At 38.1% G+C, this 23,192-nt stretch overlaps 1 protein-coding gene across 7 annotated transcripts in view; it reads left to right on the top strand.

The window, feature by feature from the left end:
* Nucleotides 1-2,082: 2,082 nt before the first annotated feature.
* The window catches only part of BRPF3 (bromodomain and PHD finger containing 3), a 42,219-nt gene continuing 21,109 nt past the window's right edge, over nt 2,083-23,192 (top strand). For 6 of the 7 annotated variants that reach the window (XM_026716873.2, XM_087929653.1, XM_087929652.1 and 3 more), the window contains exons 1-5: nt 2,186-2,585; nt 17,703-19,069; nt 19,905-20,061; nt 21,380-21,511; nt 22,598-22,726. In XM_026716873.2, coding sequence (XP_026572658.1) covers nt 17,721-19,069; nt 19,905-20,061; nt 21,380-21,511; nt 22,598-22,726 — 1,767 coding nt within the window. In that variant the 5' untranslated portion in view covers nt 2,186-2,585; nt 17,703-17,720. Of the gene's footprint in view, nt 2,586-17,702; nt 19,070-19,904; nt 20,062-21,379; nt 21,512-22,597; nt 22,727-23,192 lie in introns of all 7 variants that reach the window. The other variant, XM_087929654.1, reaches the window with a different exon arrangement.

Below are 23,192 nucleotides of genomic sequence, written 5' to 3'. Positions count from 1 at the left end.
CTATCACCACACAATGAGGAAGCAGGACTCAAGTTGACGTATTAATTCTACTCTTCATAAAACAATTATCACCTTGGCAGTAAAAATACCTGATTTGCAAACCAATCTTATTTTGGAAATGACTTTTCTCTCCAGAAATTATTTGGAAATATTTCTCTGAACTCTTTGTTCTCCTCTGTACCTGGAACTCAAAATTATCCCTTTTTAATACCTAATTTTAGTTTTACTTTACTTCAAGAGAAATATCTATGAGAAAAACACTATCAATCTATTATTAATGTAAGTATTAACAATTATTAGCTGCTATCAAGGAAACTTAAATTATGCCATTGCATCAGTGGAAGATTTTCATGTGTACTTCCATGTTTCAGAGCATTGGAAGCAAATCATTCCAAAGCGGTTATTAGATTTAAATTTTTGGACTGGCATTGAGGAAATGAGTTTAACTCTCAACCACTGAAGCTCATTGGTTGATTTGGAGGAAATCATTTGCTATCAGCACATCATATCTCAGAGGATGATTGCTGGGGGGTGAAATAGAAGGATAGAATAAATACATCCTATATGGTGTGCCTTTTATAAACTCTTGCACAAAAGGTGGAATATCATTTTACCAGTAGTAAATAAATAATACAGGTGAGAGGAGTATAGCAACAAATAACAAGGCTGTTTTTTAGTTTTAAAGTAACTTTTATTAACTTGCATGCATTTCATAAAAATGCAGAACTCAAAAGAAGTGGACCATTTTAAACAACTTAGAGGTTATGATAAAACAAACTTTAAACAGAATTATATATATTAAAGTAGTACAGAAAATCTAAACTATTTTACAAGTTAAATTTCTAAATTGCCAGAGTACAAGTTCTGGATAGCTGGTATCCATATTTACTTTACTACAGCCGACTGAGAATACTTCCCATCCTATAATAGCGGCTGGCTTTTAAGGCAGTGCATTTTCATTTTGAATCTGCATTCAGTAAATCGCATGAGTAGTTTTGATCAAATAATTATACTATGCCTGTAATAAGGGTACAGGCATGTTGATGAGCAAACTATATAACAATTTCAATTTTTCAATTCATCTTTTTCTTATGCAGTAGCTTGCTTATAAGAGCATATACCATGTCTTTAATAAAGGTATATGCCTGTAATAAAGGTATAAGCGTGTTGGTGAGCAAACTATGTAACAATTTCAATTTGTCATTTTATACAGTAGTTTGCTAATAAGAGCATGAAAATGAGTACCCAAAGTTCTTCCTCTTCCTTCTACTTAGCATTCATGAACTGAGCACCACACTGCAATGTAGTATTTTTTTCATATGAATCACACAGCTTATACTGTCTGGCTTCTTTATGTCACCAGCTAACTCATACAATATTTGGAATCCTTGTAATAGCATGTGGCTGCAATTTATTTATTGCAATTATAACAATTAGCAACTGGGAAAATGTTCTGTACAACCTATGTGACATAATGTCAAAATCCAGCCTCTTCACAAATCAAATGAAAGTTTAAACAGCACAGCAGTACACATCTTTCCTATTTCCCTGTACCTGAATGGTATAATCCAGGATTGCCACCTTCAACCTGGTGCTTTCCAACATATATTGGATTAAAATGCCAGTGTTTGTATGGGATGGAGGGAAACACCTTTGGGGCAGATTGAGGAGGCTGGCTCAGACCCAGGTTCTTTAAATTTATGAGAAACAGGCTCACTTATTACAGTGTGGCACATACTGTTAACATCACGTGTAGTTCACCAGGCCATATTCAGACACTTGTCATTTTGCTGGGCAGGGCCTCCCAAAGCATAAGCCTGCAGCAAATTGCACACATGCTCCCACTCTACATATGGGATACACACGTTCTTACACGGAAGTGACTCTCCTTGTAGGAATTGGATCAGGTATGAACAAGCTCTTCAGTTGCTGCCTCAGAATGATTCCCGGCACTTTTCCTCCCTGCATGTCGCCAGAATTCAACTTAGTCCCCAAACCGGCCTCCTGAGGCAGCCAGTTTCAAGAATTACCCCCCCACCCCCCACCCAAGTGTCTGTCAGCCGCCACCACACAGCGTTTATTAGCCTATCTCGGTCACCTCCCACCCACCCTCACCGCTGCCCCCAGGCCTTCCCAATTCTATGTCCGGAGAGGAAAAGCGGTGGGGGGCGGTCCTTGTCGGGGGGCGAGAAAGAGAGCCGAGCGCGGCAGCAGCCCCTCCCTCGCCGCCTCCTTCCCTCTTTCTCCCCTTTTCCTCTCCATCTTTTGGCCGGGCTGCGCTCCTTCTTTTTTTTTTTTTTTTTTTGCCGCCGCCGCCACCTCCATCTTGCCTTCCCTCGCTCCCTCCCCCCACCACCCCCACCCCGCAACAGGAGCCGGAGCCGCGGCGGAGGCACTGAGGCAAGAGGCAGCGGGGCCGAGCGGGCTGGGAGTCGCGGGCATGAGGGGGCGGCGCTGAGGAGATACGGGCTGAGCCGACATCTTGTCCCCCCTTCCCTTCCCTCCACCCTTCGCCGACGGTGCAATCCTGAGCGCCCCGCGGAAAGCCAGGGGCCCCCGCGGAGGAGAAGAAGGCGGCGGCCCAGGCAAGTAGAGAGTCAAGATCTCCCCCACCCCCTACTCCCAACACCCACCCCGTGCCGCCGCAGTCGCAACCTCCTTCCCCTTCCCTTCCTCACGGTCCCCCTAGGATCGCATGAAGGTGACCGGCTTGGGCGGGAGCTGGGTGACAGAACTAGAAAGGCCTGGAGCCCTCCGAGATGCGGGGCAGGGATCCTTCCACAAACGCCTTACACCGAATTTGAGGGGAAAAGGGAGAGCAACTGAGATCGCGGGGAAAGAGGGAAACCGCTCCCCGCCATCTTGTTTGCCCTCATAACCGGGACATCATTGGCCACGCCCACCTTCCCCTTCATCATTGGTTGAGGCAGAGACACGTCGCTCCTGTTTGGAACCGGGAGGATGCGATTGATTCCATTGAGGGATGACGGACAGCCCCGCTTTCCAATCCGAACACGGCTACGGATGATTCCTTTACCTGCTAATGCAATTAGTGGAGGGATTTCCCCCCTCCCCTCCCCCCTCCCAAGGCCTTGGAGACATTGATAAATTCATTTTCAGGCCTACTTTTTCTCCTCCTTTCCCCCTCCTCCTTCCCGTCCCTTTGCATTTTTTTTTCCAATCTCTGGAAGGAAGTGAGGCGGGCTGGCGTTTGAGAGATCAAAATTGTTGCCTTGTCGGTCACGTGACAAGAGCCTCACTTGCAACAGGGTTAATTTAGACCGTTCCCTTGGGAAAGTATTTTCCGTGGAGGGGCCTGGGGGAATTTTTTTGGGTTGGGATCCGATACTTGATGTCGTGCAATGCCTCGTTCGGTGGAAACGGCTTTGCGGTACAACCCAAACTCCGCTCAGAGGATTCAGGATTGGCAGGATTCCTACCAAGACAGCTTTTTCCACATATAGCGATGTCTGTAGTCCAAAGTTACACGTTTTTGTTGCTGATATCAGTTAGTTGCTACCATAGCAGCTAGAGAGTCACTACTGTGTTGAATCTAGAATGCCTTAGCGGAATTCATGGCCTCCCTTTATTCAGGCTACAGAATAAGAATTAGAATAGAATTGGAAGGGACCTTGGAGGTCTTCTAGTCCAACCCCCCCCTGCTTAGGAATGAAACCCTACGGTTTCAGACAAATGGTTGTACAATCTCTTCTTCAAAGCTTCAAATGTTGGGGCATTTACAACTTCTGGAGGCAAGTTGTTCCACTGATTAATTGTTCTGTCAGGAAATTTGTCCTTAGTTTTAGGTTGCTTCTCTCCTTGGAAAGTACAGGGTAGAGTTTCACAAGTCTTGGAAAAGATATACCGAGATGACAGAGGAGAGCTTTCATGCGTTACCTTGAATATAAATGGCTGGTAGAATAGAATTAAATAAACGTCAGTTTAGGCTTACTTTCAATCTTGCTGTGAATTGTAGAAAGAAAGTTTGGGGATATACTTTAGAGATCATCTTGACCAACCCTCTGCAAGTATGCACCATTACAGCATCTCCAATGGATAACCATCCAGTTAATTACATACAGCAACAGTATAATGTTCCTCAGACGTGAAAACAAAAATAAGCCCCCTCTTTGAAATAGTGTATTCATTTTGAGGGGAGAAAACCCTACCACTCAAGTATACTTATTATCAGTGCTCAGTTGATTTCTTCTGGGGTATAGGGCATTTTAAAAAGAAAATGGAACACAGTACATAAGCACAATTCTTTTGGTAAGTCTATGCATGCAATGCTTTGATTGCTTTTGCCATAAAGTCTGATTCATTGGCTGCATTGATACTTCATTCTAAATCCAAGAATGTTTTCTTTAGTTTTGACTTAATCTGTTGCACAAACATTATAGTGGCTAAGGTAGGCATGGCTATAATCAACTGTGCATTATACAAAACATTATATATTAGAAATATGCATCCTGTCATCAGTACATATTTGACCAATTAGTACAAAACAATTCTCCACTTCTCCCCCCTTCCTTTGTTGGTCCCATATATTAACATGTCCCGATGCTTTAGTAACTATAAACACCAGGAATGGCACATTTTCTGTATCATGGTGTCTAGAAACAAACATCTGTTTCCTCCGGTAGCTGCCTGTTTCCTTGCTGCTAGTAAAGTCCATTTGCAGTCCTACAGCTTTAACATAGGGTGTACGTGCTGCTGTCTTAACCCCCATGTCTAACTTTTGGGCCTGAGTTATAAAACTTAGAGATTTAGTATGCCATTTAAACCAATCAGATTTGCAGTACCTAGAACTGAAAAGTATTTGTTTCAAACTCTGCTTTCCACAAATTTTAAAAGGGAGGAATTTTTTTAGTTATTGCAATATGTCAAGTTTTACCCACTGATGAATGAGCTGTGCAATATAAAGGAAGCAGAGTATGAAAGGTTTTGAAAACTTTCAGTAGTCCTAGGTAAAAGTGACATTAGCAAATATCACATTTTAATTAAAATCTGGAAAGGTAGCTAAGAGGCTGATAAAATTGCTTGAAAGCTAATTTTTAATTTAATAGATTGCTTATTAAGTAGAAAATATTAGAATATTTAACTGTAAATCAAATATTATTACAACTTAAAGCATCTGTTTATTGATGTACTTAGTATATCCTGTAAGCCGCCTTGAGTTGCCATGGGTGAATAGGGCCATGGGCAAATAAGCAGCTATATAAATTCAATAGATAAATGTGTATATCATAACTTTTCATTTTCATGTTATTATTATTAAGCTTGGACATGCTTTTACTAGCCCTTATTCTGTAATATTTATACAGTTAAATAGATGAAATTTTCCCTAACCATTTTCTCTCCATATCTGGAAATATTTAAATGAGAGAAACAATACTGTATGGCATGACAGAGAAGAAGCATAACTCTATAAACCTTTATAACTCCATTAACTCCTGTAGTGTTTGAGAAGAAAATGTTATATATGCATGTATGAGAAAGAATAGAAGCTCACTGGACCCCAAATAGACATAATATTACTGGCACCTTACCTTCTCTGAACCATTACTTAACTGCAAGGTTCTATATAAATCATCTTTAATGTGATTTATGAGTAGTCACATCCAAAGTATAGAAGAATAAAAAATAAATAAACCAGTTTTCAGAATTCACCGTAGGGATAAATCTTGCATACACACATATAATTTTAAGCCATGTTTTAACCATATTTTATGCATCTGGCTGGGGAATTCTGAGAGTTGAAGTCTGTACAGCTTAAAGTTGCCAACATTGAGAATCACTGAACTAGAAGATTCAGGTTTCTAAGATCTGAAACGCATGATTAGATTCAATGTTAGATATTAAAGTAATTAATTAATAGCTATGGTAGGCTACCTGAACACTTGGAGTCCTTGATGAGCTACAGATATTCGCTTCTGTTATGGGTTTGGTACACAGATAATGGGAGTTTAAAACTCTTCCTCATGTTCTGAAATTGTTAAAGATCACATGCATACTGGCACATAAATGTCAATTGTTATCTGTGCAAACTATTCCCAGGGCCAGTGGTTACTTTGGAAAGGACACTCTTCCCTCCTATTTGCATGGCTGTATTTGGGGTCCTACTGTAGCTGTAGCTCTAGAAATCAAAGAAAGTATATATTTAATATCATGTTTAGTTTGACCAACTGAGTACACAAAAATAAATTCTGGCGTTTGGAGCCATGGAAAACTACTCCCTCTTTCACCAAAATAGGCAGTCAGAAAAGGCTATTCACGGGGCAGCTGTCTTTGTTTTCATCCTGAATTCCTCAGCTAGGGTCTACAGGAAGCAATAAAACAGGAAGAATTTACAGGCAATACGTTTTGAATTCCAGAATCTTGACTCTAAGAGGAGCTTACTTGTGAGGATGATTTTGGATATATGAAGGACATTGCTGATGGAAAAAACAGTGCTGAATTAAAATGATCCACAGAATAAAATACTTGGCATTATTTTTTTCATCAGCAACGGAAAAACATTATTCTGCTAACTGTAAAAAGCAGTGCATCAGCAGTATATAAGGGTACACAGAGTTGCAAGGGACCTTGGAGATCTTCTAATCCAGTGGTTCTTAGCCTTTTTGAAAGAATCGCCCCCTTGAGCCATTGAAGCAGTTATCATCGCCCCCCTCCCCTAACATAACCTCTCAATCACAACACAGGGAAATAATTCTTCAACTTATGCAACACATTTTTTGTTTTCTTCAAAATTGTCATCAGGACATATCAATGCAAATAATTTATTTCCAGTCTTTTTCCCGTATCTCAACTGTGTGAAAAATTCCGATGCCACCCATCAATTTACTCCCAAACTTCGTGATACATGTATTTCATTATTATCTTACTTATTCAAGACACTTAAATGCAATGACCACTGAAAACAAAATTCAATTACAAGAAAATGAAATGCCCGAAAAAATTTTTTAATGATTTAATTACAAGTGAATTTTAAGATGCAAAAAGAAATATAAAAAGGGCATAAGAACAAACCACAATGCAGGAACTAAGAATTTCAAGACGAAAACTCTGAAACTAAATTAAGATTCGAGGAAAATGTACATTCATGCACACTGTAAAAGTGGTTAAAAAGACACAAAGAAAATTTTTACAGGAGGAAAGCAACAAAAATCAGAGTGACAAATTTAATGGGTAGAGTGATAGAGGCTGCTGTGCAATGCGCATAAAGATGAGCGATGCGTATTCACATATGTACAGCGTTCTGTACTGAAGCTAGCTGGAGGAACATTTTAAAGCACAGTTCAATCCACTAATAGTGAGTGATCTGATGTTTTTGTACGACAGATATACAGCCGTTCACTGTACGAAAAAAGGCTCAAAAGTGTCCTCAAAACTTCTCGCTCCATCAACCCCATATCGCCCCCCTTCCATTCCTTTGCCCCCGCATCGCCTCTTTTCGTTCCATCACCCCCTGAAAAACAAAATCACCCCCTGGGGGGCAATATTGCCCAGGTTAAGAACTACTGTTCTAATCCATCCCCTGCACAAGCAGGAGATTCTATATCATTCCAGACAAATGGCTACCCAGTCTCTTCTTAAAAACTTCCAGTGATGGAGCACCAAGAACTTCTGGAGGCAAGCCATTCCACTGGCTAATTTTTCTTGCTATCAGGGAATTTCTCCTTAGTTCTAAGTTTCCATTTGTTACTTCTTGTCCTGTCCTCAGGTGCTTTGAAGAATAGGTTGATCCTCTGTTCTCCATGACAATCTCTCAAATATTGGAAGACTGCTATCATGTCACCCTAGTCATTTTATTCATTAAACTAGAAACACCCAGTTCTTGCAACCTTTCTCCAGCCCCCAATCATTTTTGTTGCTCTTCTCTGCATCTTTCTAGAGTCTCAACATCTTTTTTCTACCATGGTGACCAAAACAGGGTGCAGTATTCCAGGTGTGGTCTTGCCAAAGTTGTATATAAAGCAGTACTAACACTTCATGTGATCTTGATACTATCCTTCTGTTGATGAAACCTAGGACCACATTGTTTTTTTGGCAGCTGCAGTACACTCATATTGAAGTGTTGTCTACTAGGACTCCTAGATCACTCTCACAATTACTGCTGTTGAGCCACCATACCATGTGTCCTATTTTATAGCTGTGCATTTAGTTTTTCTGGCCTAAGTGTAAAACTTTAACTTTTCTCACCATTGAATTGCATTTTGTTGGATAGGGCCCAGTATTTGAGTGCTGATGCAATGATGCACTGCCTATTTTCTAAAGCATTGACTGTTCCTCCCAGCTTGGTGTTGTCTGCAAATTTGATGAGTTCCCCTTCTATCCTTTCATCTAAATCATTTATGAAGAAATTGAAGAATACTGGGCCTAAGACAGAAACTTGGGGTACTCCACTGCATGTAGATATAGTTCCATTAAGGACTGAGTACATGTTAAGTGCCAGATATGAATCCATTTGGTGGTGATGCTGTTTATCCCACATTTTTCTAACGTACCGAGAAGTAGGTCTAAGTAGGTCTACTTTGTCAAATCCTTACAGAGGTCCAAGTATACTATGTTCACAGCATTTCTCTGGTACATTAATTTAGTCACTTTGTCAAAGATTGCAATAAGGTTTGTCTGGCATGATCTGTTTTTAACAAATAGTAATAGCTTTGCTTGTTTCTGAATCATCCTTGAGCAGTTTTGCCATTAACTTCTAATTTTATATTTCCAGAATTATAAAAGAGAGAAAAAACAATTAGTTGTTTGTTCTCAGCAAATAAGGGGAGCTCCTTGGTGCAAGTTAATAAAACTTCTCTGTATTATGAAGCCCGTGTGCATGACTAGATTATGAATGGTTTCTAAAATTGATAAAGACATGGATTGATCATATATATGATTCTTTTGTTCTCCTTTTTATGGGACTTTTAACTTTTTTTCCTGATGAAGATGTCTTAGAAAATAAATGGTTAGTAATTATTTTGTAAACCTTTACTTGAATTAATAAAGATGTTTCCTGAACAAAAAATTGCTTCCAGTCAGCCATTCACAATCTGATGCCACTAGTACTATAATTCTCAGAGTTTCTGGAAATCACCTGATAGGTAATGCTGCTCTTACCTAATGCCTTTCCCCTTCTCCATTTCTTTGCATGCTTTTACTTTTCTTACTCTCATTTGCTTTCATTTCTCCTTTTCCTTCTGTAACAGAAACGGTATCCTTTGTATTCCTTTGCTGTATTTTCCGTATAAACAAGTGTCTTGTGACACTATAAACAGTAACAATTTTTTTCACATCAGCTTTCATGGATCAGAGCTCATATCATCAACCCATGGAAAATAGCTGTGTAAGAAGCACATTAGAACTCTATGAAGCTTCAGTTTGATCAAACTACCTAATTAAATCATGGAATCACTTTGATGCATCTAATTGGGTACATTTTAATTCATACAGCTATTTGATGGACTTTGGGGCATCAAATCTTGGACAGTTCTTACATCCTGTCTATAAAATATTCTGCTGTCATGGTAGGGATGAAGAGAGAAATGTAAAATTTGTTTTGGAATCTTTATAGTCCTTCAGTAAAGCAGAATATTGATATCTTATAAATGTTACTTTTAAGTAATGAGATTTTATGTTTACTATTCAATAACCAAACTGCTTGACTAATGGCTGGGAGTTTTGTTTTCCCCCTACAAATAGGGCCACACATTTCTTCATCTTTCAGAATCTTGTATTGAACCTGATACTTACAATTCCTAGCATTCACAAATTTATACTACTGTAGTCTTCATTTTGGGAATGAGCTGTAGTTAGCTGTGATTTATCATCTATACTTGGGTTAATAAATCATAGTTCATTTGGCTTTGCACAGTAGCTACAAATTCCATATTGGCATGTGTAACCCATCACTGTTTAAATTCAGGCCTTGTGATCTAATTTATGTACCTTGGCTGTTTTCTCTCAGAATGTTCAAGTATTAGAAAACTTGTGCATTATTTTGTGATATGTTAGTTGTTCTTAGTAAAAATATTACCCAACTGTGTATTTTGTAGTTTCTGGAGGACTATCATTGTGCTTTTAAATCTAAAATCAATTCTATATAACATGAATACATCTAGCAAAAGCACCCACCAATATTTTAGCATGTGCAGAGAATTATAAGGTTTGAGGGGATGTTAGAGGTTATGTAGTTCTACCCTCTGTTCTATTCAGGATCCCCTATAGCACCTCTGACAAATTAATATCCAATCTCTGAAGAATTCCAGTAAAAAAGAACTCGCCACTTCATGTAGCAGTCTGCTCCAGTAGCAGTCAGCTTATGTTACTGGGAGATTTATCCTGAGGTGTAGCCTGAAAGCTTTTCCTTATACCAGTAGTTTTAACCCCCTCTTCTGCTCCTGCCCTCTGGAGCAATAACAGAATAGCAATATACCCCTTCACAGTGCTTTACAGCCCTCTCTAAGCAGTTTACAGAGTCAGCATATTGCCCCCAACAATCTGGATCCTGATTCTACCGCCCTCAGAAAGATGGAAGACTGAGGCAACCTTGAGCCAGTGAGACTTGAACTGCCGAACTGTAGTCAGTTGGTAGTCAGCAGAAGTTACCTGCAGTACTGCATTCTAACCACTGTGCCACCATGGCTCTTAAAAGTAATTCCACTCCCTCTTTGTTCCATTGTACCCTTCTGGAATGGGATCCAATCCTCAAGATATTCTGGAAGTCCTTAAAATAATGGTTGTTCTCACAAGTTCTGGGTTGGGTTAGTTGTGGTGCCTGTCTCTTTGGGGTTCTTTTTTAACATGAAATGTGGTTAGCTGGATGTTTCAGAGTCTTCATCTTTTGTTTTTCTGCTTTTAAATGGTAAAACATCCAGAGTAATTCTGGAGTTGGGTAGCCTTCAAATGAAAGAAACAGACTGCTATCATATCTCCTCTCAATCTTTTATGTAGGCTAAGTATACCCAGATCCTTTAAGTGTTCCTCATAGGGTTTGTTTTCTACACCCTCCACCATCTTGATACCCTTCCTCTGAACTTGATCCAATTTGATCCAAGGACAATGATTTGGATTTGTACTCCTGTTAATGCATGCCAAGATAATATTTGTTTTTTAGCAGCTGCCTCATACTCCTGGTACATGTTTAATGTATGATCAATAAGGTCATCCTGGCCCAAGCTATTTGCATTCTGTAGTGTTCATTTTGGCTCAAGCCTGTCTATATCATTTGGATCTTGTTTCACTAAAGTATTAACTATCATTCCCAGTTTTCCTTCATTTGCAAACTAGCACAAACCAAGTATAGTTTGTATACAGTTGAATTCAGAAGACAAATATTATACATACCTCACAACTATGCTTCCCACTCTTTCCATCTTGCTTGAAACCTCCCACCCCACCTTTTCCAGAAGTTGCCTAATTACTAGTTTAGATTGGAAGAAGGAAAAGAAAGAAAAGTGCTTTGGCCTCTCTTACTAATCTCCTGTTTCATGTTTGCTTATTTGATGAAGTAATTCAACCATTGAATTCTCAAAAACGCTATTCTTTGATTCCTTATAATTATTTTTTGTTCAGTAATATAGGTGGACTATACCCCAGAGATCTGAGTCTGGAGTATAAAAAATGTACTATAAATATCTTTTAATTTGATATTTATGAATGTATCTGCTCTCTTACTATTTATTGAACAGATTGTAGATCATTCTTTATTATATTCAGAGTAATATGAAGTGCTTTATAATTGCTATTTTCTTCCTAGTGTTTTCCCCGCAAGTGTAGGGTCAACTTTAAAAAAAACAAAACTGAATATTGGTTACAATGGGATTTGATTGACTAGTTTGTTGCCTGAGCTTGATGTCATTGGCTGAGAGGGAATGACTGGCCCAAAGCCATCCAGCTGGCTTTTATGGCTAAAGAGGGGCTAGAATTCACAATCTCCCAGTTTCCAGCCTGATATCTAATCACTAGTACAAACTCACTGTCCTGTAGGATAATAAAAATAAATAAACCACAAAAAACAGCAATAGCATAGAAAAGCTAATGCAATTCATATGTGTGGATAAGACTTGATCAGTCAGTCATATTCCTTGTTAGACTATGTTTAATACTGAGAACTCATTACTAGGTAGTTGAATATTAGAAACTGAATACTGAGAATTTCATTTGTTTTTCTAAATTTTTGAACCAATTCATTCACTATAAAATGATATTGCAGTGTTATTTCTTCCTGTTGGGAGTATTGTGTATTCGCTCAAATGTATGAGGCTTGAATGTGAGAATTAGGTACCATGTAACTTGGAATAAGTTGTTATTGCTAATCCAAATCTACTTTATAAAATTATTTTGAAATTGAAATGCTTTGAGTTGTATGCATGCAATTAAGTAACATATTATTGATTGCCTTACACTCTGCTCTTGAAGCAGTTATCTTTGTAGTTGTCTGAAATACTGAAAGATGAGTTATATGATTAGTGAATTTAGGGAATTACGTAATAGCTTTTTGATATTTTTGGGCCAAGAAATGGAAAAAATCTGCTATATTTTATTTATTAGACAAATGCTGGATATCACTTTTATGCATTACATTAAATACCATAACAGATTTCTAGACAGTTCAACTAACAGAAATTAATTCGTGTACAGATAAAATATAACAAACATATATGAAGTGGCAGAATAAAAATAAGACCAACAGCAGAGCACTAAGGATGCAGAAAGATCTAGAAAAATATTAACATTGTGTTTAAAAATTAACAGCCAAAGAATTTGGGGATGCCCTATTTTCATTTGTTTGAAGCATTCTGAGAAAGATACTTAAGATCATGTAACAATCTCAGACAGTCTTTCTGATAATTTGTCCTTAACTCTGGTAGTTTTAACACCAGGTCTTTGAATTGGTTGGGCAAACAGCTGGAAGGTGTTGAATAGCATAAAGCAGTTAGGTAGGTAATATAATGGCCATCCTTACTAACAATCCCATTCTGTTTTGAATATAGTATCTTTGTCCACGTCAGATTTTTATTGGAATATCCATATAAGTAATAAAAAATGCCCTATAAGCTTAAGGCTACGTTGACCTAAATGACACTACCAGCTCCAAGAGCATTCCCAAATGACAAATATTTTTTTAGGGAGAATCCAATCTCCTGGTTAAAATTTATTTAACCGGACAGAGTAACTAAATGGCTTGGATAGTGCATTATTTGCATTTATTTTAAACATTATTTGTTGAACAAGTGATACTGGCTTGGTTTACACAATGCTAAGTCATAATAACTAAACTACTTTGTGTAACACCAGAAACATATTACATAAGTGCTTAGTGCACCATATAAACAGTTATTCTATGTTGTCTGAAGTAGTTGAAGGCTCCATTATATGGCTATCAGATTTAGGCTTCAAAATCTGAATATTATTAGAGCATCTAAGGCAAATGCTAAAGAAAGAGAAACTATTTCTTGCCATCAGATTATCTGATTTTTGCAGCACAGATCCAATAGTCCTTGTTTATTTATTCTCATCTATTTGATTACTGGAGCCATGTCCAGGCATTGATGACAGATTGAGAAAGCGGAGTATAGTCCAATGATGGCGAACCTACAACATCCCTGTGACAGGCCATGACATTTTGGCTGACACACCACCATTCACCAACTCCCAACAACTGTTCTTGAAAGCACACTTCATTCTCACAAGATTTTTGGAGGTTGCAGAAGTTGCATAAGAATGTAGAGTGTGTGAAGCTACTTCAAGAACAAAAGCCTTGTGCAGTCTGGAGATACTTTTTGGTAGGCCTGTCAATAGAAAGAGGACACTACTTGAAGGTAAGTGGTGTGCCGCAGATCGGGAGCTCACATGATTAGACTGTGTTTTTTAAAAAATGAATACGGGTAGTCCTTGACTTACAACTGTTCATTTAGTGATCAAAGTTTACGACGGCACTAAAAAATGTGACCCTTTTTCACAGTTACAACTATTGCAGCCTCCTCATGGTCAAGTGATCAAAATTCAGATGCTTGGAAACTGACTCATATTTATGACAATTGCAATATCCCAGGATCATGTGATCACCTTTTGTGATCTTTTGACAAGCAAAGTTAAAGGGGAAGCCAGATTCACTTAGCTGTTACTAACTTAACAACTTGGGTGATTTTGCAGTGATTCACTTAACAACTGTGGCAAGAAAGATAATAAAATGGGGCAAATATATTTAACTGTCTCGCTTAGCAATAGCCATTTTGGGGTTTAATTGTGGTCTTAAGACGAGGGCTATCTGTATGCAAAGAATTGGGTTGTTGTCTTTTGTTCAGTGGGGGTGTTGGGCCTCAACTGGAGGCTTTTAAGAAGAGATTGAACAGTCATTTGTTTGGAATGGTATAGAAGTTGGACTAGAATGCCTGCAAGGTCCCTTCCAATTCTGTTATTCTGTTATTTTCTGAATTTTTGACATGCTGAGGCCAAAGGTTTGGCCATCACTGGTATAGTCTGATATTTCACTCCACGTCCTTAGATATCTTTTGCCATGTGGAAGAAGATAAAGAAGATGGAATGCTTTAAAACAGGGGTCTCCAACCTTGGTGACTTTAAGCCTGGTGGACTACAACTCCCAGAATTCCCCAGCCAGCAAGCTGGCTGGGGAATTCTGGGAATTGTAGTCCACCAGGCTTAAAGTCACCAAGGTTGGAGATCCCTGCTTTAAAAGAAGACATTCTCTTATTGAATTTAACCCTTGATGACAACATACAGGCAGTTTTTGTGACTATGTAATGAAAGTGCTTTCTTTTCTCAAATCTCCAGCTTAGCTAACTTAAGTTCCATTGTGGTTCTCATAGAATGTTAACTGGTGATTTAATGATGTGGCTACATTTAACATTCTCCTCTAACCTTTTAATATTAATATTTTAATTGTGGAATATTTTTAATATTGTCCTTTTATGGTTTTTTTTTGGGGGGGGTATACTGCAGAGAGTCATGATTTGTGGTATGGATGGTCATGTAAATAGGATGGATAGTTGGATAGAAAGACAGACAACAGACCAGGGCCAGTACTCTTTAGCTTCTAAGAGTAAACTAATTCAACTCAGTGCTGCCATCTGCTGAGGTAGTAGAATCCTAAAGTAGAACATTAATTTCCAACATAATCTTTTGGAAATGGACTTTCCCCTTTTGTGGATAGAGGGGGGTGAAATGTGGAAATCACATCATATTTAAATATTTCCCAATCAATTCTGATACTTTTAGCTACAGGAGAGATCCTTATATGATAGAGTATCAATGGAGGATACCTTTTACATGTTTATTAAATGGAAGTAAAATGAGAATATTAAATAGAAGTCAGTAATGTGAGATTGGATCTCGCTTGATTTAAAGCAGCAGAAAATTTCGCAGTTCAAAAATTTCTGGGAAATCTGTATTACTGATAGTGTTCCATGGCAATTTTCTGCCTGAACAAGCAAGGTATGTGTCACTATTGCTGTAAGCAGGATAAAAAAGTTCCTAAAAAGGAAACCTGCCAGTATGTGCAAAAAACTCATTTTTTATAACAGTATGTACCTGGATACAATAAAGTGGTAGTTGATACTTTCTTTGTCTTTCAAGGTGCTGTGTATGCTGAACATTTTATGTTTAGCTAAACTATCTTGTGATTATATGTGGTTACAAAAATGAAAAGCTTGGATTCCATAGACATTCTGGTAATCCTTTTCCCCCTTGGAAGATAGTTACATTAAGTTCAGAAGTTACAAGTTAGTGACCAGATGTTTGTTTTCTACTAGTAATAGCTTGTTATGAACTTATTTTTTAAAAAACCCAATATAAATATTTATTGATGTAGAAAAAAAATCCTGTGTGTCTGTATTCACATATTTGTCTTGGCAATTAATTTCTAAAGGTTTTTCTGCTTCTAATGGTTTTACAGCTTTAGAAAGCTCATTTATTTAAATTAAATTGCTCCAGAATAATGATTGCACCTTTCAAAATAATATGCCTGGGACCCAGGATTTGCTTTTTTGTGCAAAACCAAACTGTAGGCCAATCCACATTAGCAAATTTCTGTTTAATAGGAACCTTATTTGACAATAACTATTTGGCACTGTTATTTTATTTCATACTGTCTACTGTTCTTCAAACATGACAATCAAACTTAGATTAGAATCTAGTCAAAAATATGATTCCTAATTTTCATGATTTGTTTTGATTAAAAGGTTTTGCTCACATTTAATACTAAGTTTTCTTTTTGCTACAAGGAGACATCTTAGTGAGCTTTAAGCTCTTCAGCTTCTCACTTGGAAGCAGTTTGAAAACATTTGCTTAGGCTTTAGATTAAATGTAGCTTGCGGTGATATTGGAACCTAGATAAACTGGTTTAGTGTAATATAAATATACAAGCCACAGCAAGTCTGATTTGATGTCTGGTTAGGAAAGGAGATATTGGAAACCGTCCAGTTGAAGTTAGCTGGAACATTCTATGTTGCCTAGAATAGGTAGCATCATTATAACTATGGGTATCTTAAACAAGCTAGGCTCAGGAATAATGATTTGAAGACCAGATGTTGTAATGTAGCCATGGTCTGTATTAATGACTTTTTAGGTTAAAATATTTAGCTGTGTTCTTTAGTATAGCAAAGAAACTCAATTTCTAATGTCCAAAAGATAGCCATAGCCATTTGAATATTATAGCTGCTCCAATAGTTCAGTCATTCTCATTTATTTGTAAAAAGAATTGGCATGCTTTGAAGCATCTGCTTTGAAGGAGTGACAGCCTTAAACCCCAAGAATATTGTGATATTACAAATAATATTACAAAAACTTCAGGATTATTACAAAAATGTCAGGAGAGACTGATTTTGAAGGAAGTGAGGATATATTATTAAATAAAACCTGTTTATTGCCTGGATCCCAGCTTGTGTTAAAATCATAATGTGGCTTGCTTGGCTTTGATGTAGGCTATTATGTGAATCTTGTCACTGTGAGGATCGCTATATAATATTGATAATCTTGCAAGATTTCTTGTGTGAATATATATTAATAAATTTTGGTTCCCATGACTTCGTGAAAATCCTGCAGGGCTGTGAAGATCCAGCTTTTCACTCCAGCAATGGACTAGGATAGAAGTGAGACTAGCAAATAGAAGGGTAACTGGAGACTTGATTGGATGTTGTGGCACTGACATTGAAATATAAGGTGTTGTTCTAGATTTAGTTGATCATATTTATTCTGTTTTTGTTAGATGTCATTTGTGAACCACTTTGGATGATCTGTGAAGATAAGCCACCATGTAGGTTTTCTAAACAAACAAATTGGCGTCTATAGAGTCCCCTGGTTTATAGATTATATATTGTCAAAATTTGGCCCGTTGTGCTTTATTCAATAAACTATGGTTAATAAACTGCTGTTGGGTGTGCTTCAGTGGTGGTATTTAGCAGGTTCTGACCAGTTCTGGAGAACCGGTAGCGGAAATTTTGAGTAGTTTGAAGAACCAGCAAATATTACCTTTGACTGGAGATTTTACAGTATCCTTCCCCTGCCACGCCCACCAAACCACGCCCACAGAACCGGTAGTAAAAATATTTGAATCCCACCACTGGTGTGCTTAATTTCTAAGTATCATCAAGTAGAAATCACTCTAAGCAATTCATCAGCTAATGAGTTAGACTCCTTTGCTTGAATATAGTGGTGTTCAAACTATTTTCTGTTGTACTATCCTATAGATTTTCTAACTTGCTGCTATGAGGAAACCTCGGCGGAGGTCCCGGCAGACTTTAGAGGGAAAGCGCTCTCCTTCACCATACAGTTTGAAATGCTCACCCACCCGAGAGACCCTGACATATGCTCAGGCTCAGCGAATAGTGGAAGTTGATATTGATGGCCGTCTCCATCGCATCAGCATTTATGATCCTCTAAAGATCATCACTGAGGATGAGCTAACCGCCCAGGACATCACAGAATGCAACAGTAACAAAGAAAACAGCGAACAACCCCTTTTTCCTTCAAAATCCAAGAAAAACCAGTGCAAAGGTAAAAAAAAGGAAACGTGCACCAAACATGCTTCGGGAGCATCTTTTCATCTACCACAGCCCAGCTTTCGCATGATTGACTCTTTCAGCCAGCTGGATGCTCCACCCTTGCCTTCAGCTTACTATCAGTATATTGAGAAACGACTTGAGGATGTTGATGCTGAAGTGGAGTATGATTTGGATGAGGAGGATTTGGCCTGGCTGGACATGATCAACGACAAAAGGAAGAGTGATGGGTATGGGTCAATTTCTGCAGAGACTTTTGAATTACTACTGGATCGTCTGGAGAAAGAATCCTATTTGGAGAGTCGTAATAATGGAGCCCAGCAAACTATGATAGATGAGGATGCTGTTTGTTGTGTTTGCATGGATGATGAATGTCATAACAGCAATGTCATTTTATTTTGTGACATTTGCAACCTGGCTGTGCACCAGGAGTGTTATGGAGTTCCCTACATCCCTGAGGGACAATGGCTTTGTCGCTGCTGTTTACAATCCCCTTCCCACCCTGTCGATTGTGTCTTGTGTCCAAACAAAGGTGGAGCATTCAAACAAACCAGTGATGGTCACTGGGCTCACGTTGTTTGTGCCATCTGGATCCCAGAAATCAGTTTTGCAAACACTGTGTTTCTGGAACCCATTGAGGGAATAGAAAACATCCCACCTGCCCGCTGGAAACTCACTTGCTACATCTGCAAGCAGAAGGGCATGGGAGCAGCTATCCAGTGCCACAAAATGAACTGCTACACTGCTTTCCACGTTACCTGTGCCCAGAGAGCTGGTCTCTTCATGAAGATTGAGCCCATGAGGGAGACCAGTCTCAATGGCACTACATTTACGGTGCGCAAAACTGCTTACTGTGAGGCACATTCCCCTCCTGGCACTGTGAAAAAAGGACGTGCAACTACTGCTCAGGAAGGAGATGAGGACATGGTAAAGAATGAGACAATGGAGAGGGTCAGTCCCAAAAATAAAAACAAAGTAAATTGGAAGCAGAAGGTGAAAAAGGAAAGCAGTGCTTCTGCACCTCTGCTAATGGTCACACAGATCCCTTCTTACCGGTGAGTGGCGCAGCTGTTCCAGCCCTTGTTTTGGTATAGATCCATGGCCTAGTAGTCTATCTGCCCTGGTTCTGCTTTCATCTCAACAGGACTTAGTCTTTGTAGAGCTTCCAATTGTTTACATCCTTCCTTATAGAATAAACAATCCATCCAATTGGCTTATAAGATGTTTAAAGAGGCAGATAAAAAATAAATATTATTTGAAACGATTAAATGAATAAACTTTTAGGGTGCTTTCTGAATAGCCAGAAGAGGCGGAGTGAAGTCTAGCCTTCCCCTCTTTTAATGTCTCTCTTTAGGGATCATTCCTGCAGGGTGGTTGGTGGTTGGTGGACCCCTGTGGGAGGGGAGTTAGAGCACAGGGCCACTACCGCCAACCACCCTGTAGGAATGATCCCTAAAGAGAGACATTGATTTAGGGATGAATGAGGCAGCCTAACTATGTGCTTGATTATAGCCCACAGCTAAGCTTGTTTCTTGAAGTTCATATTGTACAAAAATGTTTTTGAAATGCTAAATTGCTTTGGTTAATTAAAACTGTGAAGTAAATTTTGTTCATCTGAGCTCATGTGGTGGATGGGCATAGCTCATTTTACTATATTACTGCTGCTGAGCTGGATCTGTACAACTGTTTCTAGTGGCATTCATTTTCCAGTTGAAAATCCTCTAATCTGAGATACTGCATAGTTTGTATTTAAAGCTCATGTGACTGGAGTATTAGATAGTGGTCCATATTGCCTGAAGTAGAGGAGTTACCTGCTTCATATGGATTTGCAGAAATCTAAAATTGGATTTAATAAGGGATAAGCTCTTTTTATGCTATTATTTTCCCCAGGCTGAATAAAATCTGCAGTGGACTCAACTTCCAGAGAAAGAATCAGTTCATGCAGAGGCTGCACAATTATTGGCTATTGAAACGTCAGTCAAGAAATGGTGTACCACTAATACGGAGGCTACACTCTCACTTACAGACCCAAAGAAATGCAGAACTGGTATAAGAATTTTTCATTATGATAGTGCTGCTACAGTAATACAAAAGAGAAATGTTTGGTAAACTGAATGGGAAGGTTTAGGAAAGAATTGGATGAAAATGATCCTTTCTGGAATAGCTATTGTTATTTAGAATGTTAGTTAACTTTGAAAGTTTGAATGAATAATAGTAATGGAATTATTACATCTTCTCTTAATGGATACTTCCATTGCATAGTTCCTTTGCTATCAGTTGTGTGTGCATTACACCAATATTTTATATTGCATAATATAGAAAAGAGGCAAAACCAAGCTGAGATTAGATATAGTCATGAAACTATTCCTTAAGCCTGGAAACAGGGTTAACTCATTCTATAGAGCAAAGTTTTTATTCATGGTGTATATTAACACTTGGATTGTAGCTATTAATTATGAAGATTTTCTTTCTCCTATAGAGGAGTATTTTTCCCAATTCTAACTTTTTAAGTGTGGTTTCTTATCACAGTGCTCTGAGTGTAATTTATCTTTTTATAATTTATCTTTTTGTTCTATCCATTTATGTTTATTTACTAAATGTATATGGGCACCCATCTCAGATATATAACTCTGGGTGGCTAATGATATTTTAAAAAATTATATATAATTTTATATATATATACACACACAAACATCATAAAACACATACCTGCCACAAAAATGATAAAACAATAAGCAGCACAATTGAGAAATGGGATTAGATCCACATCTGGAGCGTCAGGCTCGAGCAAAGAGTATGCCTTCTAGGCTTAACAAAAGACCAACAAGGGGAGGGCTGACCTAATCTCCAGAGGGATGATATTCCAGAGGGCAGGTGCCAAGACAGAAAAGGCTCTTCTCTTGGGCCCCACTGGCTGACACTCTAAAACAGACAGGACCCAAAGCATTACCCTCCTACTGGACTGAATGGATGGGTCAAAAACAACCTGGGGAAGACAATCACATAAGCAACCTAGTGTTGAGGTAATTCCCCGTTAGGAGAATGAGCGCGTACAGGGAGACGTACTGAGAGTAGTGTTTGAGTAATACACACACAGCATACAGATACACTGTACAGTAAATGTAGGGTTTTACTTCCAGAAACTTTTAAGCAAAGTTCAATATATATATTTCCAACCCAAATAGCTGTTAGGTGACTTACATTCCTAACACCTGGCACCGAGACTGAAGGTTCACTTGTGTTAAATCTTTATGATTAAGCATTAGATACTGTGTTTTAGGTAGACCCTAATTGTGAATTGTTGTGGTGAGAAAAAGAAAACTGAGATGTGAAGTGACTGAAGCAATAAAACGTTATCTCCACAGAAGGAGCAGGATGAAAAGACTAGTGCAGTAAAAGAAGAGCTTAAATACTGGCAGAAACTTCGACATGACCTAGAAAGAGCGCGGCTGCTCATTGAATTAATTCGTAAACGTGAGAAACTCAAACGTGAACAGGTAAACAGAAGCAGGACTTGATGGTGCTTTAGCATCGTTTCTGTATATTGATTGTTACTGAAGTTGCATATATATTACAGATTTTTAGAGCTACTAGAGGATGGATTTATTTATTAAATTTATTTGCCACTCATCTCATATTGAAACAATTCCAGATGGCATATAAATAGGAATAACATTTCATGTTGTTGATCAGACCAAGAAAGGGGAATATATTAATTTTTCTATGCTGATTTCCAGTTCTAAGCATGTTTATTCAGAATCAAACATCACTTTTTGGTGTGACTTACACTCAGTTAAGTTGCCATATAATTGCAGCCAAAGATAAATCTGGAAATAGATTGGAAATTGTGTGATTTAAAAAATGCTTCAGAGAACACTTGATTTGTTCAAAAACTCCAGATTATTCTCTGGGTAGTGCCTAGTCAAATAATAATAAAAATTGTAAAAGCAAAGATAAAACCCAGAAACTAAATCTAGGAAAACAAGCACATCCATAGAACTACACCAGTAATATAAAATCAGTTTTATTACTGAACTGTTTGGGGAAATGTGGATGTTTGTGTTACAAGAACAGCAGGCTGCCCAGGTGAGTTTCCCTGGAGGGGATATGACATGGTCCTTTCTCCAGTTATCACTTATCTAATTATGGACCGTTACGTACCTGCATAATGATGGAAAGGCGTAACTATGGTATCCAGTTAGTTTAAGTTAAGGGTTTCAACAAAGCTATATTTCTAAATTTCACAGTCATGTAAAATGCCATTTTATAGCTAAGTATCTGCCTTAGTTTGCAGTTTTCTGCTTTAAATAATCACCGTCTTGTTCTGACAAAGTAATATAAGTTGAGCAGAGTCAATTTTGTTGTCTTGAAATTTATGTTCCTATGTACTATCAAGCAATTTCATACATTGAATAACTCCCTGGGATTAGTTTACACTCCATTTTTATAGTGTTGTATGATGAATGAGTGAGCTTTGTAGATATATATAATATGTAAAAAAGGAAATACTCAATTTCTCTCTCTCTTTGAATAGTATTAATTTCTCTCTCTCTCTCTAAATAGTATCATTATTCTGATTTCAGGTAAAGGTTCAGCAAGCTGCTATGGAATTACAGCTCACACCATTCAATGTGCTTCTGCGCACAACGCTGGATTTATTGCAGGAAAAGGATCCAGCCCAGATCTTTGCAGATCCCGTAAACCTTAGTGAGGCAAGTACCTAGATACATGGTTAAGATGATCTGAAGATTCTATTCAGAGGAATGGCTGTATCAGGGATTGGCAACTTGGGAGCATTGAGTCATCTGGACAACCCCCCCCCCCCAAAAAAAACCCCACCCTTCTCCAAACCTTCCACAAATTAAAGATAACCATGCAATATTACAAAGCGTTTGATGGGTGCAAATGCTGAAATTTCACAAAATCTGTCGCTCTTGCAAAGTTTCTCTCATTTTTACAGTGATAAACAATGCAATATTCTTGTTCTTTTATCATCAAATAAAAGCATTTATAGTGCCCATCATCTGAAATAATAACCCTGCCAGCTCTTGGACAATATAAAAATACAACTGGCAACAATAAAGTCTTGTTACTTGATTTTTTCATGTTACTGTTTCATAAAATAAAACATTTTGGAAGAATAAACTGCTTACACAAAGAGCTACCAAACTGTCCCAA

This window comes from Pseudonaja textilis, chromosome 3 (genome assembly GCF_049901715.1).
Source record: "Pseudonaja textilis isolate UNSWEBS1 chromosome 3, rPseTex1.2, whole genome shotgun sequence".
NCBI classification, from domain to species: Eukaryota; Metazoa; Chordata; class Lepidosauria; order Squamata; family Elapidae; genus Pseudonaja; species Pseudonaja textilis.
Note: the sequence above shows the minus strand (reverse complement) of the source record. Positions and strands in the feature narration are given on the sequence as shown.